General features: G+C 51.8%; 1 protein-coding gene across 4 annotated transcripts in view; it reads right to left on the bottom strand.

Annotated features, from left to right (window-relative positions):
* Positions 1–26,549, bottom strand: part of LOC118652894 (katanin interacting protein) — a 203,712-nt gene that overhangs the window by 60,472 nt on the left and 116,691 nt on the right. For 3 of the 4 annotated variants that reach the window (XM_036303138.1, XM_036303136.1, XM_036303137.1), the window contains 6 exons: positions 22,988–23,119; positions 5,828–6,000; positions 4,748–4,813; positions 4,324–4,425; positions 3,045–3,151; positions 1,176–1,278 (listed from right to left, as the gene is read on the bottom strand). In XM_036303138.1, the coding sequence (XP_036159031.1) occupies positions 1,176–1,278; positions 3,045–3,151; positions 4,324–4,425; positions 4,748–4,813; positions 5,828–6,000; positions 22,988–23,119 (683 nt within the window). The remainder of the gene's footprint in view (positions 1–1,175; positions 1,279–3,044; positions 3,152–4,323; positions 4,426–4,747; positions 4,814–5,827; positions 6,001–22,987; positions 23,120–26,549) is intronic. The other variant, XM_036303139.1, reaches the window with a different exon arrangement.

Raw genomic sequence — 26,549 nt, 5'->3', positions numbered from 1 at the left:
TAATGTTGCTACTGTTATGAATCGTAATGTAAATATCTGATATGCAAGGTGGTCTTAGGTGACCCCTGTGAAAGGGTTGTTCGACCGCCAAAGGGGTCGCGACCCACAGGTTGAGAACCGCTGCTCCAGAGCATCTGAGACCAACACTGGTCTCACACCCCTAACAAGGTGGTGCCAGACGCACAGCTGAGACTCGTCTGGGAGGGTGCAGGGCTTTCTGTGGTTGTGAGTCTTGCATGCGACTTTGGGAGACTCGTGTTAAGAAAGACTGGTGACCACCAACCAGATCAGAGGGGCTTGGTTACAGGGAGGGGTGAGGCGGATGAGCCAGGACTCTCACCTGCTGACACAAAGGAAAGAACTCCCATTACCCTGCCTCCCTGGGCCCCTCCTGAGCAGCGGAAGTCCCGCTCCGTGTCTGCTGTCACATTGGACTGGACGAAGACTAATGTCACCTCTTGCAGTTACCTTGCAGCCTTAACATTTTCTCTCTGGGTAATCTCCATAATGATGATTTCCATCCCTTTATACTACTGCATTATGCCGATATATCACACTTTCCTGATTACCTCCATTATTAAGACACATTTATGTTATTTTTGGGGTGTTTTCCTCATTTTTCTCTACTTCCAATAACTCAGCAGCAGACACCTTTGTGCCTCTGGCTTTTTATTGCTGCTGAGTGACTTCCCGGGGGAAGGAAGGGGGATCACTGGGCTGGGAGACAAGCATTTCTAAGGCTCTTCCTCAGTCCAGCCCGTCTGCTTTCCCAGAGCGTCCCACCATCTCCGCTGCTGCCAGCAGGGCAGGCCGGCCGGCCTCTGTAACCTTGCCAGCACCAGAGGTTACCATCAAGGTCATTTATTCACTTGGATGTCCAATGGGACATGCAGGCTGCTCTGACTTGCATTTCTTGGTTACCAGCGATGCTGGACCTTTTCCTTGGGGCTCACGTGCTATTATATTTCCTCTGTGTGGAGTGGCTGCAAGGCCTTGCTCGGCCACACCTTTGTCTGTGTGCTGGGGAGGAGGGGACATGCACGTGACAGAAAGACGCCGAGGTGGCCGCTGTCAGAACAATCCCACGGAACAGAAATGATCGCACACGGGCCCTGCCAGCCTCAGCTCCAGGAGAGGCAGTGAAGGCACTTACATCCCTGCGGGCTCGTTCTCACCTCTGGGGCCAGCACCTGCTCCTCAGCTGGTGAAGCCACCCGGCTGACATGGGCAGAGTCGCTTTCGATGGCCCGGAGGACTTCCAGAAGCTTCTGCTGCTGCCTGAAATGGGACTTGTTTTAGCAATCAGGTAACACATGCTACACACAGAGGACATTCCCACCAAAGCCCCACTTCTGTTCTACCTCAGAGACGTGGGACAACGTGAGGAAAAGGTACAGTTGACCCCTGAACAACGCAGGGGTTAGGGGCACCAACCCCCCAACACACGCAGCTGGAAATCTGCATATAACTCTTGACTCCATTCAAACTGGACGACAGTCCCTCAGTGTCGGTGTGGGACTGGTTCCAGGATCCCTGCAGATGGCACACTCCGTGGTGCTCAGGTCCCCATATAGAACGGTGTGGAACAGTGTGCGCGCTCGGCCTGCATCGCGCACGCCCAGCCTGGATCACAAACACTGCTTTCCATCTGCAGCTGGTGAATGCATGATGCAAAACTCGGGGTATGGAGAGCCAACTGTATATTTATTGAAAAAACCCACGTATAAGTGAACCCATGCAGTTCACACCCGCGTTGCTCAAAGGTCGACTATACTCACCCCACATACAGTTCAAAGCTGCACACGGGATGTTTTCCTCTATAAATAACCGCAAAAGCAGTGATGAGACCAGTTAAATAAAAGAAACTGCATGGGGCAAGATGGCCAGCTGAAGCTTACCAGTAACTGGTAAGAGTCTACAACAGGCCCTGGCCAGTGGCTCAGTGGTTAGAGCACCAGCCTACACACCAAAGGGTCCTCCTGGGTTCAGTCTCAGTCAAGGACACATACCTGCGTTGCAGTTCAATCCCTGGCCCTGGTCGGAGGTGCAGGTGGGAGGTAACCAATCAATGTGTCTCTCTTACATCGATGTTTCTTTCTTCCTCTCTCTTCCCCTCCCTCCCCCCTTCCTCCCTTCCACTCGCTCTAACAATCAATGGGAAAAAATGTCCTCAGGTGAGGATTAACAACAACAACAAAAATCTATAACAGGGGTCCACACAGGACGGCCTGCAGCTCAGACGCAGCCTGTGGCCTGTTTCCAGATGGTCTGCAAGCTAGGAATGGTTTTTACATTTTTAAAGGGTGGTTAGGACAAACACACAAAAGGTGAAAAGCCTAAATTATTGGCTATTTGGCCTTTTACCAAAAACGTTTGCCAACCCCTGGCCTAGAGACCACTCTGCACCTCGGGTTTCTGAGGCCCCGGGTTCCAGACCCAGCAGTGCTGTCTGCAAACGCCCCCACGCGTGCTGTGTAAGGCTGCATACCCCTCGCCCCCAGCCGGCACGGGCACGGGCACAGCCACAGTGAGCAGGCTCCGCACGGTGCCCGGGCATGGCTGTGGGCCAGTGCGTGCTTGTGAACATAGGCTCAGCCTGGCGCAGCTTTCAGAAGATCAATTTTGCCTGAAAACTAGAGGAAAGCCTTAATTCTGATAATGAAACCTGACGGTTCCAATAACCGATGCTGCATGTTAATGGAGCAGAAGAACAAACGTTAACAGAGAATAGAAGGGTGCCACTTTGGACCGCCAGCCCCCGCCCCACCCCAGGCCATCTGGGAACAAACTCAGCACCGCCCCCTGTGGGGGGTCTCCTGTGGGAACCTTTGAGGAGGGTGGAGCATTACCCAGCTTGGACTGACTGAACAAGCAATGAGATGTTTGCCTGAAAGAAGTCATCACTTTTGCGTTTAGGGCTAGAGTGGGGGTGAGGGCGGGGACAGTCTAAAGGAGCAGTTTTAAATGGTCTGGAGTAACCTAGGCCCCCCAGCTGCACTGCCATTGGTTTCCTGTTTGGGTTTTGAAGTCCTCGTGGTAAGTACCTGCTCCCCAAAAGGCCGATCCTGTCAATGGCTGCGCTGACGGCTCTGGCTCCCCCTGCCGCCTGGGATGGTTCCTCCGTGTTGGTCTCCATGGTGATGGGAAGCAGCTGAGGATGGAAAGGCTTATTAAACAGATGTCTGAGGTGACACTCCTGGCCCAAGATACAGCAGAGCCGTGGTCAAAGGGACATACTTCTCAGGCCTCCAGTCCCACTGCAGGAAGCAGGGGACAGGAGGGAGAGTGACAGCGTCTGCCCAGGCTGATGAGATCAAGCACCCCTCCCATGAGCTTTGCAAAAAGACAGGGATGTCAGTTTCTATGATCTGGGAAGTCTCAGGAAAGGATCTGCTTCAATGAGATATTGAAAAATTTCTCTCTCGTGTGCACTCTCTCTCTCAGGCCCGTGCCTTTCCCCCTCTTCCTCCCTCAAGGTGCGTACCTTTCCTCTTTGGCCCTCTCTTTCTCTCCGCCCTAAGAACCTTAAAAATAAATTAGATCCTGGCCGGGTAGCTCAGTTGGTTAGAGCATTGCCCCACACGCCAAGGTTGTGGGGGTGATTCCCAGTCAGGGCACATACAAGAATCAACCAATGAATGCATACAAACGTGGAACAACAAATTGATGTTTCTCTCTCTCTAAAATCAATAAGTTAAAAATAAATTTCGTTAACACCTTTCCCCATCTCAACCCCTGTTCTATCTGCGACAACGTAATGGGACTCCATGGAGAATTCTAGTAACATCATTAGGCCCTTTCGCCTTTTCCCCTTTGTCATGTATCATCTAAACTGGAGATATGCTCTGCTTTCTATCTGCAAATGCTTCCAGTCACTGGAGGCCCTGTGGGTCAGGGGTCAGGTCATCCAGGAACCTTGGAGCACAGGGTGGGTGGGCAGTGTTGCAGACCTGTCCAGACATCAGCCAGGGACAGTTTAAGTTGACCAGGAAACAGCAGAAGAAGTGAGAGGGATACAAAGAGAAACCTCCACAGTGCTCTCGGTGCTGCCTGACACCATTCTATCCCAACTGGATGCTGTCTCCTCTCCTACCCCCACCTCTCCCCAAACCAGGCTTCTTCCTGATCTGCCAACTCATCTCACTTCAAAGCTGCTCCCTGTTCCTCCTACTTGAGAGGCTGTTTCCTGTTGCTGGCTGGCTCCTTCCTCACACACAGGGCTCAGCTCACATGGGACATCCTCCAAGAGGCCTCCTCGGACCACCTGCCGGAGGGAGCCACCATCCCGTACCCAGGCAGCTTTTGTCATCTCCCTGAAGTCACCTGTTTATTTATGGCTTCATTTGCTTGTAGCCTGAAAGCTTCGCCAGGCCAGGGGCTAATCTGATCTGTATGCTGAGCACACAGCACAGACTGGAGCACAACCTAAAAGACATTCCCGGGCATTTTATTAATTCCCGCCTGTATTTGCCGAGATAGGTCTAATTGACCTGGGTAGATAGGGCTATAATTTATTTACTCAGAACGCCAAGATCTGTTTTTGGTGTTGTCTTGTCAGGAAATAGAAATGTAATAAGAAACTGGAGGCAGCAGGCCGAGCTGAGCCCCTGCAGCCAGGCCTTCCCATCTGTGGCATGGGCAGGACAGCTCCGTGCCCAGGGGGACCTGCTGGGTGATGAGGAAAGCTCTCTGGAGCATCAGGTGCTGTGGGCATGGGCTTTGCTGTTCCTCTCGGGCCTCCACTGACCTCCGGGCTCTCCTCCTGTGCCTTCAGCAGACCAGTCCACGGTTTTGCTGGGGGTTCCTCCACGCCCTGAAATGATGTAATCACATGACCTGAGGTCAGAACAAAGCCATCCACTGTCTGCACCTCACTGACAGATGAGGGTGAAGAGGGGCAGGGGCTGTCTTGTGATCTCCTACACACAGACACCAGGAAAGGACTGAGCTCCAGGAAAACAGACAACAGGTGCCACTCGATGAATGTCCCAAAGAACAGGCCATGGTGGAGACTGCGAAGCAATGGATGGTGTGGACAGGCTCCAGGCTTGCAGGCAGGCAGACCTGGGCCCCTTCCAAAGACACGGCCCGAGTAAGCCACCTTGCTTCCCTGGGTGCCATTGGCACCTCTGTAGATAGGGTAATGAAACAGTGCTGCCTGTTTCAAGGTTACTGTGAGCATCCGTGGGACAAGCTAAGGTCAAAGGTTTCAGCAGCCGAGTCAGAGAGCGTGCTTCTGAGAAAGGATGTGTACACGTAAGCACGTCAGGGCCTCTGGCTCCCAAGGGGCCCTGCTCACCCCACTGTTACTCCTGCTTATTGCTCAAAGCCCAGGGCAGCAGGCACAAACTCCAACACTGTAGGGCCAGGGAGGTTTTCTGAGCAGGTGAAGCAGGCCAGGAGAGGACCGCCAGGGTGGGGAGGCCCAGAGGCCTGTCAGGCTCATGCTCTGGGAGTGACATCTTTCCAGAGAAGCCAGGGCTTCCCGTTTACTCCATCCTTTCTCTTACCTACAGTTTGCAACCCTAGTCTAAGGTGGCAGGTTTGCAGGGAAATCGGCAAGGATGAGAGGCATATTGGCATCCACCTTGGGCTTTCTGCAGGAAACGGAAAATGGGAAGGTGGAGGAAATGGAACCTCTGGCAGGCGGTGAGGGACGATGCAGTAAGCAATGAATGTGCAGGTCAGTGTGAGGTCAGAGATGCCCACACATCACTCTCCTCACATGCTCTGTGCCAGCGCTGCTCGGACACATGCTCCCACCCCCACCCCCCGAGTAGCAGAGTCCTCCTAGGTCCCCTCCCCCTGCCGGGGAACACGCTGGCACCTGCAGCTGGCTGGTGGGGGGCTCGGCCCTTCTGCTCAGGATCGCCCTCTGCAGGGCTTCATTCTCCACCTGGATGGCTCGGAGCACAGCTGATGCGTCTTCCTGCGGGTCCTCAGCCTGGAGCACAGGTTTTCGGGCTGCTGATGGGAGTCTCTCCCGTCGGCTTCCAGGTCCTGGGGGCAAAAACAGGGGGTCTCCCTTTAGATTCATTCTCAGAGTGCAGCTTAAAAACTATCAGACTCAAGTTGAGAACAATCTATGAAACAAGTATCAAGGTCATGAGAGACACAGACAGCCTGGAGAGCTGCCACATTAGAGGAGACTGGCAGGCATGCCACTGAAGGCAGTGGCCGTCCTGGGGCTGCACTGGGGGAACCAGCTGTAAGAGCATCGTTGTAGCAAGGGGAGGAATCCAAACCTAGTCTGTCGCTTAGGTAACAGTATGATCTTAATGCTAAATTAGCCTAAATTTCAACGTAAGTGTACCGCGGTAACATAAAATGAACGCCCGTTCTCAGGAGAAACAGCCAGCCCTCCGCATCTGCGGTTCCACATTCGCAGATTCCAATGTGTACTGCTTAGCTAGCCTGTGATAGCTGCTTCCGTACTGACCATGCCCAGGCTTTTCTCCTTGTTGTTACCCCTGAACAATGAGAATAATAACTATTTACGTGGCACGTACAATGCGCTAGGCATCATAAATAATCTAGACATCATTTAATGTCTACAGGAGGATGTGCATAGGTTATATGCACATATTACCCCATTTTATGTAAGGGATTTGAGCATCGGATCTTGGTGTCCACAGGAGTCCTGGAACCAATCCCCCCCAGGTACAGAAGGGCAACTCTGCATACTGCAGTGTTCAGGGGTAAAGGGGAATGGTGTATTTTTTAAAATCTCAAATGATTAAAACAAAAACTCACACATACATACACAGCAATTATAAAGCAATTGGGACCAAATGTTAACAACTGGTGAGCCTGGAGGAGGGGTTTATGACAGGTCATTTGTACTATCCTTGCAACTTCCTTTAAGTGTGACATTATATCAAAATAAAAAGTTATTAAAAATTAACCCCCTAACAAAGTATCTATAAGGAATAATACATAATATCATGGAAAAGGATGAATATTTATTTATTTGTTAATCCTCACCAGAGGATATGTTTATTGATTTTTTAGAGAGAAAGGAAGGGAAGGAGGGAGGGAGAGAGAAAGAGAGAGAAACATCTATGTGAGAGAGAAACACTGATTGGTTGCCTCCCCTATGCTCCCTGACTGGGAGTTGAAACTGCAACCTAGGTATGTGCCCTGACCAGGAATCGAACCCACAACCTTTTGGTGAATGGGACGATGCTCCAACCAATGACCCACTTGGCCAGGGCAAAAGGATGAATATTTTGAAATATTTTTGCTTTATTTTGTTTTTGCAAGAATAACAAGAATTACAAAAAAAAAATTACTCTTCAATTTAAGAAAAATAGTATTGCAAAGGTACAGTTGATTTTGGAAGTTCCAATAGTGGAAAATTGGTTTCATAAAGTATAAAGTGATATGCAAAAAGCGTCCAATAAGACTGGTTGAATAAAATAAGTTATGGTACATCCACCTAATGGTGGAGTACTATGTAGCTGAAAAAAAATGCTAAAATATCTACAGCATAATATGATGACTTGAATTTGCCTCATAATCATCTGGGGAGTAGAGGAAATGAAAGTAGCTGGTAATGGACACATGTGGCTCACTAGAACATCCTCTCAATTGTTTATATTTGGGTTCTTTCTATGTTTCAAACAAACTCTCCACTTTAAAATAGAAATGCTTGCCCTGGCCGGTGTGGCTCAGTTGGCTGAGTGTCTCCTGTGCACCGAAAGGTTGTTGGTTGATTCTGGGTTGTGGGTTCGATACCAGGTAGGGGGTGTGCATGCAGTAGGCAGCCAATCAGTGTTTTCCTCTCATGTCAATGTCTCTCTCTCTTTCCCCCTTCCCCTCTCTCTAGAAATCAATTTTTTAAAAAAGATCCTTCAATGATTTCTTAAAACAAAGCTCAACATATTTCTATTGGGATCTTGAGAGAGGCTTTTACCTACTGAGTTTATTGAATGCCACTCTGCCAGGTCTGTTCTTGGCACTGGGGACATAGCAGTGATCAGACAGATCAAGACCCCCCACCCTTGGGGAGAGACACAATAGCTAGAGAAAGATAAATAGTACAGGATGATAGCAGAAAATGACATGGAAAAACATGACAAGCAGAGCAGGGCAAAGGAGATGAGGGTGCGGGGTGGAGGGTGGGCGTCAGGGAGCACCAGGGAAGCATGGCCCAGGTACCAGGGCAGAGCGAGAGGCCTGTAGTGTGTCCGTGGGGCAGCAAGGCACCTTGGGCTGGCACAGCGGGAAGGCCAGGTCACACAGGGCCTTGGAGGACACGGTAAGGCCATTCCTGAGTGCAGCGGGCAACCACGGGAGGGTTTGGAGCAGGGACGACCTGAGCTGACGCAGGTGGAGAACAGACTGGAGGGAGGTGAGGGTGAGCTCAGAGAGGCAGTCAGCGGCCGGCGCAGCTGTGCGGGGGGCATGGCTGCAGAGGCGGAGGGCTACGGGGCGCAGCTTCTGCACCTCCCAGAAGACAGAGCCAGCAGGCTTTCCTGACAGCGTCAGTGAGGCTCGGGGGAGATAGGACTAAAGGTGACTGGCTTTGGGCCTGAGGAAATGGACAATGGACTTGCGTTCAGATGAGCTGGGGAGGGCTGGGGAGCAGGTTTAGAAGGAGCGGGGCTCAGGTTTGGACAGGCAGGGTCCGGGATGTGTTGGCATCAAAGTGGAGCTGCTGAGTGGGCACAGCGGGGGTCATATATATATGACCTGGTGTAAGGCTTGTTGGAAAACAGCATCCTTCCAGCCTCATGACCTCGGGAAACCATCACTGCTGATGACTGGAGATTCCTCTTGGAGCACCTGACCTCCGCTATGCGCTGCTAGAACGCTGTGTCTGATGAGAGTTCAAGTAGCAGCATAAGGGTGGCCCTGGCAGGGGAGGGAGGGGGCACGGCAGCTCCACGGGGGACTTCCAGTACAGCCAGGCACTGCGTGATGGGACTATGGGTTTTTACGGAAAAGCCAAACTAAAATGGGGCACGACCAATTTCTCCCAGGCACCCAGGAGAGGGGCTGTGAATGCAAACGCCCAGGCCCCAGAGGCAGGCACGCCGAGTAAGACTGAACGTGGGGCTGGGCCCCCCTCAATAAGGAGCCAGCGCCCGGCTCTGCCATATTGGCCTGTGCTCCTAGTATTGCCACTTTATTTTTTCAGGAAAAGCTCAAATATGAAATTTTTGTGAAACCCCCTTAAGTTTTATTTGTTCATAACATACTCCAGTTTTAAGAAGCATGATCAACAGAACCCAGGGGCTGGTCTAGTACAGCCCAAGCTGCTTCCCTAGGGGGAAGAGGGCGGGGGTCAAGGGCACCCACAGGAACCCTCGAGTACCCATGGCTGGCTGGCCTGCGTGGTAAGCAGCAATGGGCCATTTTCTGACTTTGATGGGCTCTGTCATTGCCCAGTGCTGCTCCTGGGGACAGAAAAGTAATGAGCTGCTTGCAAGGTGACCTGGGGATTCTGCTCAGCCGGCTGAGGCTGCGTTAACTTTCCCTGCTTGCCCTTCTTATCAGCTCCTTGGCCTGCTCTGCACTAGAGGGATGGAAAGGTAAAGAAACAGGGCAGGGATGGTACGAGCTACAGGCACCCGGTTTAACAAGCTGCAGGAGGCGGATCCTCAGTGACCGAAACATGGTGGATAATAGGGTGCCGAGGGCTACACTGCGGTCTTCCTCACTGGGGGCAAAAGGAGATCCGGCGCCTGAAGGAGCTGGGAGGCCAGGAGGAAGGAGTGAGGGACACTAACAGACTTGGTCTTGAGCTACAGTGGAGCAGGGCTGACCTCCTGCACTGCAAACACACGACGCCCAAGGGGAGCTAAGCAGAACCCCCTCCCAGCAGCGCGAAGGCAGCAGGACACCAGCTCTAGACCTGACCACGCTGGGGGATGCCACGCTGCTCTGGGCTCAGGGCTACAGAGGTGGGTGCAACAAGCACACACTGTCTTCACACTCACAACCATGGGCAGAGACAGACACAGTCAGGCAGATGCACACAGGACATGCCAGCAGGTGGTGAGTGCTGGGGAAAGAGACAAAGCAGCCAGGAGGGAAGGATGCGGAGGGGAAGGAGACACTCAGTCAGGGAGGTGACATCTGAGCAGAGACCTCGAGGCAGTAAGCCTGAGCACACCCCTCCGGAGAGGCTGTTCAGCCACGGGCACAGAAGGTGCCACGGCCCTGAGGTGGGCAGAGGTGGGCTCAGTGAAGAGTGAGGAGTGGCAGGGGAGCTGGAGCGAGGGATGAGGAAGTGCGGTGGGCAGTGAAGGTGGAGATGTCTTGTTCTCGTGCGGTCATTTAAGCCCACAGGCCTGACACTGCTTCAGGAGGCCACGCCCATCTTGCTGACGGGCACCTGGCATCATGGTTTTTGTCAAATGAACAATGGAAAATGATTCCAAGCCCAAACCTTGTCAATCTCCGTATGTGTGCGTATCACCAAAGCATATTGTTTCCTCCATCACCTAACCCTCCAGAGCAGCGATTTTCAACGGGTGTGCCACAGCACCCTGGTGGGTCACAAGATTTCTTAAAACATGCCATCCTGACTTTGAGTCAGGGGCACTGACCTATTTTCCCTTCAATTGTCAAATAAACAAATGACAACAGCCGTCCAGTGTGAATGAATCAAAATTATACTTATTTTAGTCATAGTTTTGGTGTGCCGCAGAATTTTAGTAATTAGCTTATGTGTGCCATCAGGAGAAAAAGGTGGAAAATCCTGCTATGGATGATTCTGTAAATAAGGGACTGAGATCCTGTATACAGCTAAATGAATGTGCAGCATTGACATTGGGAGCTGGGGGAGAGGGGGGGGGCCGGGGGGGGACAGGAGAGCTCGGGCAGCACCTGAAATTCATGAGCTCCTTCTCCATTTCTGGCATGGCGCACTTTAAATCAGTTTACAAAGATCTGTGTGTGACCTTGGCCTTTGTACCGCCCCCAGGTGCCCCAGTGGCCCGGGGCTGGGTGGACAGCTGCCTGAGGTCACCACCTGTCCTTGGCCCTGCAAGCCCACGCCGCCTCTTCTGGGAAAGGACACCGCGGAAGGCGGTCTCTCCCAGTGGACCCAGCTCTGTCCGCACAAACCCTTCTGCTCCGGCATCATTCGCTTGGGAGGGAAGCTCCTCCGGCAAATGATCATCGGGCGCTGCCTGTGCCCTTGGAGTCATATTATGCTAAGAAGATGCTTTTCAAATTAAATCACCCTTTCTCCAAGCGAAGGTCAACTCTGCAGCTTGGCTGCCGGAGCTCTCCCCACCCGCGGCTTCCAGACGTCTGTCCACCGGCCGCGTCCGCCTGAACCACTTTCCGGCTGACCGCCTTGTGCTTACTGTGATCCTCACGACACACGAGGTGACAACACTTCAACTCTTTGTGAAGCTGTCCCTGCTCACTCGGGTGAGCCATTTGTGCAGCAGCTTGAGCACACCAGGGGCAGGGGGTGGGGATTTATTCTCCTGGATCTAGAGGGTGTGCATTTATTCACACAATAAATTTGTGCCACCACAAAAGCCAAATTGCACATTTTAATTTATCCCAAACCACTATTTTCTGGTTGAAAACCATCCCCCTGCTGTTCATGTCACTTTCCCTTCGCTTCACTGGGACTTGGCCTTGTCTCTCTTGCAGAGAAACAAAGAGCGTGTCATTCAGGAGATTTACCATGAATACAACACATGTCACCAAGACAGGGGGACTGGGGGCTGTTGGTCGCTGACCGGCCAGGTGACTTGTTCCCGGCCACCAGCTGTGACTCGAAAAGCTCAAATTCAGAGTCTCGGCCAAATCACCTGGGAATCCACTGAGACAGCAAATATGAAACCCGTGAAAGAGTCTAGCATAGAGATCATAAGCCAGAAGTCCACAGGCCAAAACCAGCTAGCAGATGTGTGTTGTGTGACTTCTACGTGTGTGTGTTTTTATTGGAAATAGATGCCAAGAATTTTTTAAAAAAGAAAAATTGGGATTCCTGGCATCTCTTGAAAAACCATTCGATCTGGCAACCCTGACTGGCATTCCCGTGCGACAGTCATAGGCTGGAGCTGGGTAGCAGTGCCCCTTGAGACAGTGGACCCCCAATCCCTGTTGCCGCACATCTGTCGGCCTGGAGACTACTAGTATATGCAACGTTGTGTGGCAAAAGGTCCAGGGAAACAGCTGAGCAGAAAAGCCTGAAAGGGAGTGGCAGGAGGAGCCCTGTTTTGTCTTGAGATGCCCACATTCTCATCTCAAATCCAACTGGGGGGCGGAAGCAGTTCACACCCTGGGACAGTTGTCCACCACGGTCCTGCGTACTGAGTGCTGGGACTCCAGAGCCTCTGTGCATTTCGAGATGGCTCCGCCTCCTCAGAAAACGTGCTTCTCCTGGTGAAAGAGACTGACAAATGGCCACCCGTTCCTGGCCTCTGGACGCAGGCCGCTCTGCACGGTGATGGTGCAGCCTCTCCCGCCAGGAGATGCGGTCAAGTTCTCTAGCTGGGTGCCTTCCTGATGCCTTCCTTTGGCCAACAGGCCGCTGGCAAATATGGCCAAGCAGGATCTTTAAAAAGCACATACACACTGGGCGTTCCTCTTGTGCTGCCCCGAGACCGCCACATCCTGGATGATGAGACTACATGGAGCAGAGACAAGTCTCCCAGCTGAGGTCCTGGGCCGGCTGGGCTGCCAGACGGAGGGGGAGGCCACCCGAGACCAGCCAGCCCAGCCACCCACCAGCTCACTGCAGAGCCGCCAGCCCACCTGCAGACCCTGAGCAATGCCAGGACTGTTGTTTTAAACCACTACATTTTGGGAAAGACGATGAGGCAGCAATAAATAGCTGATACACACAGCTTGCAAAGGCCTGTGTTCTCATCTTTAAAGCTTCTTTGGCGACCTCTCCATGGGCAGGTACTGCCTGTGATTCTTAACACCCTTCTGCTGTCTCTTCTTCAGCCCAGGAATGCACACAATTTTCAAGGAAGAAAATCAGGGCTCCCACTGCCACCCAGCTAAATGACTTTTTAAATTTATTATTGATTTCAGAGAGGAAGGGAGAGGGAGAGAGACATAGAAACATCAATGATGAGAGAGAATCATTGATTAGCTGCCTCTTGCATGCCCGCTACTGGGGATTGAGCCTGCAACCCAGGCATGTGCCCTGACCTGGAATCAAACACGGAACCCTTCAGTCCACAGGCTGACACTCTATCCACTGAGCCAAACCAACTAGAGCCCGACTAATGACTTCTACTCTTTCCTCCTGGATATTCCAGTCTTCTGCTCCATACCCTGCCTCAGAAGAATTTGTAGCAAAATGTCATGTGCAGTTAATTTTTATATGAAACTAGAGGCCCGGTGCACAGATGCATGCACCAGTGGGATCCCTGGGTGTGGCCTGCAGGGATTGGGCCACAGCAGGTGGCTGGGGGGGAGCCTGAGCCTGGGCCTGGTGCCACGCCACTCCCACTCATCCCAGCCCCACGGTGCCTGCCGTGGGCTCATGCCCAGTCAATCCTGATCAGGAGAGGCTTGCGGTGGCCGGCCATGAGCCCAGCATCTGGCGCTCATCGGTCAGCTGAGCAGCACTCCCACTGTGGGAGTGCACTGACCACCAGAGGCAGCTCCTGCGTTGAGCATCTGCCCCCTGGTGATCAGTGTGCATTATAGCGACCAGTTGAATGGTCACTTAGGCTTTTATATATAGAGATGAACAGCAGTTGCTTCTGTCTTTCTAGCAACAATGACTTTACAGCATCCAGGTTTTCCTTCAGGGAACCCCCCCCCCCCCACCACCACCACCACCACTGCCCAACACACACACACACTCTTCTCAGTCTCTGTGGTTAGGATAGATCTGACCCCACTCCTGGCCCAGCCTGGCCAATGAGAGAACTTCCTCCCGCTGACCACGGAGACTGGAGACGGCTTGGGGGAGAGCTGGGTCTTGGACTCTGCTGGGACAATTAGGGAAAGGAGCAGTCTCTTTCCCTGGGGGATGCTAAGCCAGTGAAAGGAGCCTGGGCCTGTCTCCAGGCTATGCCTGAGACTAGAGATGTGGTTCTCAAAGTGTGATCCCTGTAACATCAGTACCACCTGAGAACTTATTAAGAATTAAAATATGTAGGCACTGAATTAACAATCTGTGCTTTAATTTGCTTTGCAAAAAACTCCTAATGCACAATTTAAGTTTGAGACCCACTGGGCTAGAGGAAAATAGAGGTAAGTGATAAAGAAACAGTTTCCTAGTGAGAATCATCTGAGCACCTGGATCCCACCATGCCTGAGGTCAGATCTAGAGTCCTGGACTTTCCAGGTCTGTGAGCAATATATTTTCCTTTGTTGCTTCAGCCAGTTGGGATTTGTCACTTGCTATTAATAATGAACACTGACAAATATAAGACTCTGGACTTGGTGGAATGGTCTTTCTGGTGCAGGTTTTCCTGGGAGAAATGCTAACTGCAGGCCTGTCAGGGTCTTCGAATTCCCTCGCACTGAGGGGAGTTACTTTATTTCTAGGGTTGGCATCTTGTCTGGGAAAACTGGTTCAAATATATCACTTCTCTAGAGCACTCTGACAACTTGGACAGAAAACTTTCCACATTAAAGACTGCTGTTCTTTCTCCCTCAACAACATAACAAGTCTCTAGAACAGCGGTTCTCAACCTGTGGGTTGTGACCCCTTTGGGGGTCGAACGACCCTTTCACAGGGGTCGCCTAAGACCATCGGAAAACACATATATAATTACATATTGTTTTTGTGATTAATCACTATGCTTTAATTATGTTCAATTTGTAACAATGAAATTGGGGGTCACCACAATATGAGGAACTATATTAAATGGTTGCAGCATTAGGAAGGTTGAGAGCCACTGCTCTAGAAGTTTTTTGGGAGGCTTATGGACAGAGACCAGAGTAATGCAGCACATGAGGCCTTTTCATTAGAAGCAGGGACGATAACAGTGATAAAGGAATTAAGCTCTTGTGGAATTGCATCATATGCACACTTAATTGACACAACTCAAATTTATCACCTTGGCCAGAGAAAAGGGGGCAAGGAGAGAAATGCCTCTTTAAGGAGTGCAGGCAATTGGTTACATTTCTGGTAATGGCAGGTGCGCTAACCCTGACCAACTCTAGCACAACTAGAAAAGTTGGACCAAATATTATAACAATCTGTTTGAAGGCATGGAAAGCAAACAGGGCTGTAACAATTATAAGGACAATGCAGGCTGGAGACGAAACTAGAGAGGTGACCCAGCACCTGGAAGGTTTCCCCTTAAGGTACTGCTGATTCTGAAAAGAGCTGCCGCAAAGCTGGGAAGCTGAGAAGCCCAGGAGACAAGGTCAGGGCTAGTCTGAGAGTCAGGGTGCCTGGAGAGAGCCAGGCGTGAAGGGCACAGAACGGTTAATATTGTGTGCAAATCCAAAATACGACTGACTGTGTAAAATAATAAAGGATGATGATGGCATCATCTAGCGAGGTTTACAATGTAGAGAGAATTAAAATGCATGACAATAATAGCATTTCAGTTGAGAGGAGAGTAAATGGAGTTTCAGAGCTGTAAGGTCCTTCTCTTGAATGAGAAGTGGTAAACTTGCTAATTTAAAGTAGACTCTAATAGGTCAAGAATGCATGTTGCAATCTCTGGTAATGACTAAAAGAATAATAAAAGAATGTGTAACTAACAAGCTAATAGAGTGGAAAAATAGGAATAATATAAAGTAATCAGTTCAAAAGAGGGCAAGAAAGGGAAGAAAAATAAACATAAAACATGCAGAACAAATAAAAAGCAAACAATAAGATAGTAGATTTAAACTCAAATATATCAGCAATTACATTAAATATAAATGGACTAAATGTGCCCATTAAAATGCATAGATTGTTAGAGGATAAAAATTTAAAAAGCATTAAATGCTGCTTAGAAGAGAAAGTTTGAAAGTGAAAAAATGAAAGATACACAATGTAAACACTAACCAAAAGAAAGCTGGTAGACTTTAGGGCAAAAAAGTATTACTAGAGTGAAAAAGAGACAACACATGGTGATAAAAGGTTAAGCTCACCAGGGAGAAGTAAAAAGGATTATTTTTTTATGCACCAAAAAGATAACCCCTACTGATGTAAGGTAAAGCATGTAGGCAGTCCAGACTTTGCCTGGAAAAGGGTGAGCTGGGTTGATTCCTCTCAGCAAGTCTCAGGTTCCTTATGCCTCTGGAGATGTCAACATCCCAGTGCCCTCAGCATAACGCCAGTGTTTAAAAACACCCATTTTCCCTGCAACCCAGACCCTAACCAAAGCTGACTGCTTCACCTGGGGCTCGGCCGGGAAGCTGTGATTGTTTCCGCCCTGGAGGAGAGACGACTCTTAGGCTTGCTGAGAGATGATGTGTCTGTACGGTGGTGTCTATACGGAGCCCTGTGTGCTGCACTTGATCAGCAGCTGGGTTTTGGCCACCTGCACTTTCTGTGACCTTTAGAAACTAATCCTCACTTTACTCGCGGCACCACTGTAATCCCTTTTCAGTGTGAGGGTGTGACAATGCCGTGGTTTTCAACTTTCCTTTCTTCAAATTTGGCTTATGTTGGAGCCAAGTATACTTATCAGATAAAGGCTGAGCCCCAAACCCCTTCAAAATGAAGACTCCACTTCCTCAAACAGTGTCCTCTTTAAGAGAACAGATGGACAAACTGCTCTAAGAACCAAGTACCAGGGGCTACTGGCAATCTTTTTATATGAGATGGACCAAGCGACATGCATTTTTATGTGAACGCATGCTCCTTTGCCAGGATGGCCAGGAAGGTCAGAGTCATAACCGGGACCCTCAGGCATCCGTGTGCTCATCTTATTTTCTTTCTCACGTCTTTTCTTCACCGTCATCTCCTCACGTACTTGTTAAAGTCTTGCACTACATACCATCTGGAGAAAGGCAGATTATAAATGAGTTAATTAAGTTCTACTTCTCAAAATGCTGCTTATGAACATGTGTTAAGAGTTGTTGTGTCTCCACCAAAAGATGTTGAAATCCTAACTCCTAGTGCCTGTGACCTTATTTGGAAATACGGTACTTGCAACTGATCGAGTTATGATAAGGTCATCGGGGTGGGCTTTAATCCAATATAACTGTCCCCGTAAGCGGGGGAAACGTGGACACAGAGACAGATGCGCACATAGGACAGTGCCACGTGAAGGCTGAAGTTATGCTGCCACCGGTCACTAGGACAGAGGCCGTCAACAGATTCTTCCTGGTGCCTCAGACGGAACATGGCCCTGATGACACCTTGCTCTTGGACTTCTAGCCTCCAGAACTGGAGATAATAAGATCCTGTTGTTTAGACCAGTCACATTGCGGGCCTTCGTTACAGTAGCCCTAAGAAACTGATAAAGTATTCCAAATGCTTTTAGTCGATGCAGGGCTTAGCTTTGAAAATATTAAGTTACATATTCATATTAATGAGCATTAGAAAAAGCACAACGCATGCCCCAAGCCTGTGTTTAGGTGTGACTGCGGGGACTAGGCTGATGTGGGTGCGTAGTGAGCACTCGCCGTGTTAGCTGGCTCAGGAGGGCCAGCGGAGAGGTCAAGGCCGGGACTCTGCAGCCAGGTCTGAACACTGGCTTCACCACTTCCTGGCTGCCCTGAGCCTGGGCTTCCTCTGGACAAGGTGTTGACAGCAGCGGTTCCTACCGCACAGGTTGTTTGATTAACTACATGCAAGACTGCATTTGCCGGTACAGAGCACGGCCTGGGAGCTGGTTCGGAGCTTTGTGCATGCTGGTTCTTCATTTTATTACTCAGACAGGCCAACTTTGGTGGTGGAAGCATGCCATGAAGGACGGAAGTCCCAGAAAGCCCAGCAGGATGGCGGGCCACTACCAGGCTGCTCCCACATACCTCGGTTCCATTTCTTTTTAACAACTTGTTTGGAAGGAACTTTCTGAAAAGCCACTTTTATTTTTCACAGAGCGAACACCAGCAGTATAGACTGATGTCTTGTCAACTTGAGCAGCGGTCAGTGGAGCCGGCCCTGGTGTAGCACAAACAACGTCACAGGGGACTGCCACCCACAGTCTCCACTGTGGGGCTCCGAGAGGGACCTGGCCTGCAGCTTGCCCCGTGGCCCCTTCTCGCTCTCCTTCCCAGCTCCCCAGATCTTCGCCTGATCAAAACTGACAGATGTCAAATTCACCAGATTTACCTGACACCTATTTACAAACACGACAGCTCTTTAACCCTATCAGCTGCTGTGTGACCTTGGCATGCCCTTGTCCACATGTCACTTGGACAGTGAGTCCCTTCCCACCCTACCTTCCTCAGGCCCCATCAGGCCTCTTTCTAGGCTCTGGCTCTTGCCAAGAAGTCCCCAGGAACCAGCTTGATCCTCACTCTGCCCACTAGATCCCGGCTCTCCGTGGTGGTGGGTGCGAGGACCCTGCCCTGCCTGCAGGCCGGGTTTTCCTGCCGTTCCCGCTGGCCCCGGCAGAGGCAGCACACAGACCAGAGGCCCAGCCTGCCTGCAGGTTCAGACCCAGATCCCAACTCCAGCTGCTTGAATCGCCTTTGCTGGTGGCACAGACTTAGAACCCTCCCCAACCGAGTGACAAGCCAGGGCCCCACATCACGGCCAAGTCTCAGCAGGCTCCCCACCACCCAGGTTCTTGCCCCAGGTTGTTCAGGATAAAATGTCACAACTAGTCATGCTGACAATGGACTCCTCAGCAAGCCCATTACTGTCCAGAGTCCAGCCACCGGTGGCACGCAGAGCCACCACTCTCTCCACCCTGCAGTGGTCTCTTCCTTGGTCACCCCACGTCCACCCTGGCTCCCGACAGGCCACGCGTCATGCAGTAGCCAGAGGGATCTTGTTACAGTGTAAACCAGGTCACAGCAGCCCCATCTGCAAAGCCACAGAGGTCTGCTTGGCACCGAGTCCCTCTGCTGGTCTCAATGTGTGCTCTGGCCCCTATCCACCTCTGTGACCTCTTCTCAGCCACCCTCCCCTCACTCCCTGTGCTCCACCCTCCAGCCCTCTTTCTGATTCATGAGCTAATTGAGCAGCTCTTTCCTACCTCAGGGCCTTTGCACAGGCTTTCCCCTCTGCAAAGGGCTAGTCCTTGAAATAATTCAGGTCTCAGCTCAAGTCTTTCCTCCTCAAAGATGCCCAGCCATCACCCCGTTGCTGTCTTGGTAGTATCATCACTACGCCACCTTCGTGATTGTTATCTATCCCTGCCCACTGACACATAAACGCTATGAGAGCAGGGTCAGTGTATTGCTCACTGGATCACCAGGGCCTGGACCAGGGCTGGCACAGAGTAGGTGCTCAATACCCAGGTTCCTGGTGAGGGCTGAGAAGACGACAACCTGTTGCCAACCCCACCCAGGAGTGGACTGGGCGGAGCTGGGGCACGCCCTAACCTACAGCCCCAGGCCTGGGCCCTGAGGCCCAGCCTCACTTGCTGGCCCTGTCCATGCACCAGGGCACACCCCCGGGACGCATGCTGCCAGCCCCGGACTGCTACCTCAACTCCCCAACCCAGGGCTCCGTGTACTGAACCGAAAACCTGCAGCTTTAACTGTGCTTGAGTCACAGTTAAGCTTGCCAGGAGCTATACACCCAGGTGCCTCCAAAGCCACTGTGGCCCCCAGGCAGGCACCCTTACAGAGCTAGTCAGAGCCTGGAGCTTGAGGCCTGGGTGTGAATCCTGGCTTTGCTGTCCTGTCTGTTACTCTAGGTCAGTGGTCGGCAAACTGCGGCTCGCGAGCCACATGTGGCCCTTTGGCCCCTTGAGTGTGGCTCTTCCACAAAATACCTACTCTTCCAGTCAGAGAAAGATAAATACTACATGATCTCACTCATTTGTGGAATATAGAGAACAACATAGACTGATGAACAGGGACAGATCCAAACACAGAGAAACAGCGATCAGACTATCAATCCCCAGAGGGAAAGTAGGGGAGGGTGGGGGTAAGGGGAAGAGATCAACCAAAGGACTTGTATGCGTGCATATAAGCCAAACCAATGGACACGGACAACAGGGGGATGAGAACATGAGTGGGGAGGGCGCGGGGGGGAGGCTGGGGTTAATGGGGGAATGAGGACACATTTGTAATACCTTAACCAATAAAGAAATTTAAAAAAAAATACCAGCTCTTCCACAAAATACTGACTTCTGCGCATGGGCCACGAAGTTTCAATCGCACTGTACATGCGCCTGCACGTGGTATTTTGTGGAAGAGCCACACTCAAGGGGCCAAAGAACCGCATGTGGCTCGCGAGCCGCGGTTTGCCGACCATGGCTCTAGGCAAGTAACTCTCATGTCCTCAGCCCCGGTCTCCTCATCTGTGAAATGGGAGAACGGGTAACAGTGTCCATAAGGAAGTTGTGAGCGTTTGCTGCCCGTCACCCACTCCCTCTGCCTCTGCCTCTGCGACAGCACCAGTGTCTCCTTCACAGAGCCTCCCGGACCTCAGCCAGGCAACGAGAAGCAGCTCCGAGGCTTTGCTGACAGTTGTGAGAACAGTGCCAGCTGACCCGGCCAAGCACTTGCCCGGAGCCAGGTGCTCCTCGAAGCAGTCTATCTCCCCAGCCCTTCAGTCCTATAGCAACACTTGCAGGAGGGTGTTATCGTATCCCTGTGTGGTGGAGGGGAGAATGAGGCCCGAGAGGCTAAGGAGTCTGCCCAAGGTCACAGAGCTAGGCGGTGGAGGGCAGGGTTTGCACCAGGTGGTCAGGCTGCAGTCAGCCATGCGAGTTTCCGCCAGGATTGCTGGGCTGGTGGGCTGTAAGCCCAGAGCTGCTGGTGGCATCGCACCACCCCTGTGAGCTTGTCAGAGAATGAAGGGCACGGAGAAGAGTGCAGAGCCGAGAGCTGGAGAGGGGCAGGTGCCGACACTTTAACCACCTGGATCTGGCTGTGCCTAAGCATCACCCACATATGGACATTGTAGTTACATGGGTTGATATAGACCCGGGATGGGGAACCTTTTTTCTGCCAAGGGCATATTTATAACATCATTCTCGGACCATACAAAATTATCAACTTAAAAATTAGCCTGCTATACTGGGTCAAACATTTAATTAACTCACCCCTAATGCCTTGGCAGGGCCAGGCCAAATGGATGCTCCCCACCCCTCATACAGACTCTGCCTTTTATCATCTGCCATCTAAAGTGTCTTGTCTTGTTCAGTCCTTTCTCCCAGGTGGGTTCTGGGTTGTGATAGGGTGACTCAGAGAATGCCTGGGTGCCGGCACTCAGCCAGAGTGCTGGACTCAACACCCGGAACAGCCACAACCCGAGGGAAGGGAGAGTGTGTACGGCCCAGCTGCCTCGCCCCCGGGGTGGAAGCAGCGGCCGATGTGGGGGCTTGTGCTCAGCCCTGCCCCCAGCTCCTCAGCCAGGTGGCACTCCACCGCCCGGTGAACTTGCTGGTGATGAAGCCAGTTTTGGCTCCTTCCCTTTCCGTCCCCTACCAGGAGCCACCTCCCAAATAAATGACTTGCTCTTGAATCCTCATCTTGGAGTCTGTTTCTGGGGGAATCCAAACCAAGACAATATTGACACAGCATGGAACAGATGCTCACTAAGTCAGTGAGAGCTCTGCTATTCACCCCCCCTCCCCCCCTTCCATCTGCCCTGAGCTGCTGGGAAAAACTCCAAGCTCAGGCCCCAGGCTCAGGTGCACGGCCCACCTCCGGACCATGACTGTGGGGGAGGGGCTGGTTCCCACCAGCAGGTCCCTGGGCCTGTCCCTGCAGGAAACAGTCCCTCCAGCTCCCTAGTAAACATGAATGAAATGACACAGCCACAGAGGTCAGGGCCCCTGGCTCAGCCTGTCTAACAGGGCTGGCTGGCTGGGGCTGGGTTGTGCCCAGGGCACCCCAGGATGCCTTGAGGTCTTTGTGATCCTTTGGTCATAGAAACCAGAAGCAAGTGCCGCCTCCCCACCACCCAGAGCCACTCCAGCCACTGGATTTGACCCCGGGTACCAGGCTGTGATGATTGCTCTGCAGCCTCAGTGTGTGCAGTGCTGGTTAGGGACACAGCAGTGAAGTTACTCCACCAGCGATGGAGGCCTCCACCTGCCACTTTCCAGCTGTGAATCACCTGCCCTCTGCCTCAATTTCATGTCTGTGAAATGGGGACAATCACAGGACCTACCTTGAAGACTAGTTATAGGATTGCAATTTACTTATATGATCTGCTTACATAAATTACATATATAATTTATTTGCATATGATATAACCAAGGGCTTGCGACGGTGGCTGGGTCACACACTCAGTGTAACCTCTCATTTCATTAGCAGAGCAGCAGACTGACTCTTCACCATAAGCTCCTTTGCACCTTTAGAACTTACTGCCCTTTGCATGTATTTTTACCCACATAAAGTAAGCAAATTAACTGAAAAATAAATTTTCAATTATAAATTTCCAATTTCTTATCATAGAACAAGAAAGTGGGTGTGATTTTTATGTGTTCACTGGTCTGGGCCTCGGGGAGCCCAGGTATTTGGTCAAACATTACTCTGGGTGTTTCTGAGAGGATGTTTTTCGAGGAGATTAACATTGTAATTGGTAGAATAAAGCAGATGGGCCTTCACGGTGTGGTGGGCCTCATCCTACCAATTGAAGGCCTGAATAGAACAAAAAGACTGACCCTCCCTGAGGAGAGAGTCTCCGGCAGACTGCCTCAGACTTCCTCTGCAGCACGGGTCCGTCCCGCTCGAGGGCCTCTGAATTACAACATTGGTTCTCCCTGCGTCTCCAGCCCCCCAATCCACCCCGCAGATGTGACTGGCCAGCCCTCACAACTGCATGAGGCAATTCCTTATTCTCCCCCTCCCCTGCCGCCCCATAGGTTCTGTTGCTCTGGAGACCTTGACTAATAATACATTTGCAAAAGGTCAGCTCTGACCCTGGCAGAGGGTAATGAGCCAGGCCTCCGGCATCACCGCACCCTACTGAGAGTGACCCAGGCCCAGGCCCTGCCCTGCTCGGGGCCCCCAGAATTCTTACTTGAACATGGCCTCTCCCGGTCTGGGAACACAGTGGGGGGCTGGGGAGTCGGGGTTGGCTCTCGTTTGCTGGGAACGAGGGCCTCCGCATTGTCGTTTCGCTTAGCAGACAGATTCCTCTCCTTTTTATTACCTGTAGGAAAACAGTTGTTTAGATGTCAAAAACGGCGTGCAAGCAGAGTTGGGACATTCTGCTCAGGCATCTGTTTATTTGTTCATTCATTTATTCATTCAACCAATGTTTACTGAACCCGACCCCCTGCCAGGCACCATGCTAGCCTGGAATCAGAGATGTGGATAACACAGACAATGAAACAAGTTTGCTGAGACCACCATGCATATTGGCAAATAAATGAAATATTCTAGGACACACACAGGCTCTCAAATTTTAGCATTTACGAGTAGGTGTTGGGTTTCACTGGCAGCATGGCAGGTAAAATAATGGTGCAACCGAGGCCCCCAGAGCTGGAAGAACGCAGCAAAGCACACATCACAGCCTGCGAGGGAAGGATGGCTGGACGGAGCAGCGAGCAGGGCTGGGCAGAGGGCTCCAGGGCCAGGGCATGAGGGCACGCAGCCTGCAGGATGGCAGCCAGGTGTGCAGCAGACAGTGAGGAGGGCCCTCCCAGGTGGCTAGGATGTCACCAGGGACACGAGGCTGGGGAGGGAACAGCAAGTGCGAAGGCCTGACAGCTGGAAGGCATGTGGCAGGTGAGCGGCTGGGGCCTGGGCTGGTGAGTGGACAGCGAAGGGCCATGGGCCACGCTTTAGAGTCAATGTTTCCCAACGCGGGGCACCTGGACCACTGGTGGGACAGGAGATGATTCCAGATGCCACGTGGACAAACAATGTTTTAAGCAGTTATATGCCTGAATGTGTGTGGAAAAAATGTAACCAACATATCAACCCTTGATTTTGTGAGCATTACTGCTGGAACCATCCTAGAATTATAAAGAAAAGAAAGAGAAAGGGGGTGGGAAGGAGAGAAGAAAGGTTCTGGTTAAATAACAGCTAACATTGGAACAGGGGGCTTGTGGAGATGGCAAAAAATTGTGAAGAAGGTTTGCAAATGGCTCAAGTTTAGGGAAAAGGGCTCCAGGGCCTCAGAGCCAGCCAAGAGTCAGAGCAGGAGGAGGGCATGCTCAGGACCACTGGGCGGGAGGCAGTGGCTGAACAGCATGAAGCTCAGGCAGGGGAAAGAGTTGGCACTGGAGGCGGGACCCCTGGCCTGGAAGGCAGGAGACCTGGAAAGTACCTACTGAATGAGGAGCGACAGGTACCAGCAGAGGAAGTCCTGGGGCTCATGGTGGCCCCAAGGAGAGGGAGTCCCAGGATCAAGGGTCCCGCAGGTCTTAGGAGCTCAGGGAAGATGTTGGGGACTGTGTGGAGTAGGTCAGACTTGCCCTCACCCCTCCCCGCTCCCCTCTTGACTTCAGAAGGGCCTGTGTTTCTCTGCACTTTTGCAGTAGCTGCTCCCTGTTGGCCTGACATCCAGTGCCAAGGCAGCCCAGTGTGTGACAACCCACTGTCCAATGGGGCAAGACAAGGCATGGAGAGGGGCAGATGCCCACAATACTGGCTCCCCAAGTGCTGAAAACATGCTGGTGACAGTAAAAGTGACAGGCTCTTGAGAGCCCAGACACAGTTAGGTCCTTGGCACACGTCTCATTTGCCCCCCAGCCATCCTAGCAGATAGACCATGGGCAGCATAATGGCCCCCAAAGACGGCCACGTCCAAGCCTGGAACCTGTGAACATGTAAGGTTACATGGCAAGGGAGAATGAGCCGGGCTAGTCCGCCACGTTAAGATAAGGCGATCATCACGGATTATCCCAGGGGACACACTGTGATCATAGGGGGGCCTGGAAGAGGAAGAGGAACAGTTCAGCTTGGGATGAAGAACTTCTGAAGACAGTGGTGATGACTGCACAACAACGTGAGTGCCTTAACAGCAAGCTGCTCCTACAAATGATGCAAATGGTAGATTCCACGTTACGTATATTTGACCACAATAACAACAAGCACACACACACACACACACACACACACACACACACACACACACACACACGGGAGGGGCAGCAGAAGAGGAGGTCCAGGGGAGGTGTGACTATGGAAGAAAGGCACAGAGAGCCAACGTTGCTGGCTCTAAAGATGGAGGAAGGGGCCTGAGCCAAGGAAAGCGGTGGCCCGTGGAAGCTGGAAAAGGCCCGAAACAGGTCCTTCCCTGGAGCCCCTGAGGGAACACAGCACTGTCGACACTGTGATTTTAGCCCAGTGAGACTCACATCAAATTTCTGACCAACACGACTGTGGGACAGTAAATTGTGTTGTTTTAAGCCTCCATGTTTATGGCAATTGATTACAGCAGCCATGGGAAACTAGTACTATCACAGAGCAGGGCTCTGAGGCCAAGCCATTTGTTCAAGGTCAAGCGATGACCCAGCATTGACCAGGCCTGTCTGGCTCGGAGCCCTGCCCCTAACCACTTTATTCCCTATCTACGGTCCGCCTCCTCTCCACAGACAGTCCTGCAGACACTGTGGCCAGGGGGTCTGCCTTAGCCATCAGAAGTCTAGAAAGGATATTTCCCAGGCTCCAAGGACCCAGACTCTTGGAAAGGACCTGGGATCACTGCCGACCTCAACTGTACCACGCTCCCTGGCCCTTCTTCTGTCCTGGGGTACACCCGCTCTTCCCTCTCCAAGCCCTCTGTGCTTGCTGCTCCCTCTGTCCTTGGGTTCACCACGCTCTCCCTCTCCAAGCCCTCTGTGCTTGCTGCTCCTTCTGTGCTTGGGTTCACCACGCTCTCCCTCTCCAAGCCCTCTGTGCTTGCTGCTCCTTCTGTGCTTGGGTTCACCACGCTCTTCCCTCTCCAAGCCCTCTGTGCTTGCTGCTCCCTCTGTTCTTGGGTTCACCACGCTCTTCCCTCCCCAAGCCCTCTGTGCTTGCTGTTCCCTGCATGGGATGCTGTTCCCATGGCTGCTTCCTCCTCCTCAATCCTGTCCCAGCTAAGACACCCCAAATTAAGGATCTTGAGATGGGGGAGATTATCCTGGATTATCCAGATAGGCCTGATGTAATCAGGAGGGTCTTTGTAAAAGGGAGGCAGGAGGATTAGAGTCAGAAAGAGAAGATATAAGGATGGAAGCAGAGGTCAGGGAGGAGGAAAGATGTTACACTGCTGGCTTTGAAGGAGAAAAGGGATTCTCCTCTACAGGCCTGTGGTCCTCCTTGGCCTGTGGTCCCCCTGGCCTGTGGTCCCCCCATCTCAACCAGTGGCCTGTTTTAGCATCTTCACAACTTCAAGGCTCTGAATTCCTAAGCTAACCCAGCCCTCTCCTTTCCCAGTTATCGGAAAATAACTTCTGCCCTTCTCTGTGCTGCTCGCTCACTGCCTCCACTCACAAGGACAAATGGGATGGGAGCAGGGGCGGGAAGCCATCAGGGCTCAACCCTCCTCCCTCTTCCGGCCGCCCCACTGCTCTCAGGGCACACAGCCTCCTGCTGCCAGGCTGATGTCGCCATGGTCCAGTCGGCCAACACCTGTGTGGTAGGGGTCT

This window comes from Myotis myotis, unplaced genomic scaffold (genome assembly GCF_014108235.1).
Source record: "Myotis myotis isolate mMyoMyo1 unplaced genomic scaffold, mMyoMyo1.p scaffold_m19_p_35, whole genome shotgun sequence".
Classification (NCBI taxonomy): Eukaryota; Metazoa; Chordata; class Mammalia; order Chiroptera; family Vespertilionidae; genus Myotis; species Myotis myotis.
The sequence above is the reverse complement of the archived record's forward strand: the minus strand, read 5'-3'. Positions and strand labels throughout refer to the sequence as shown.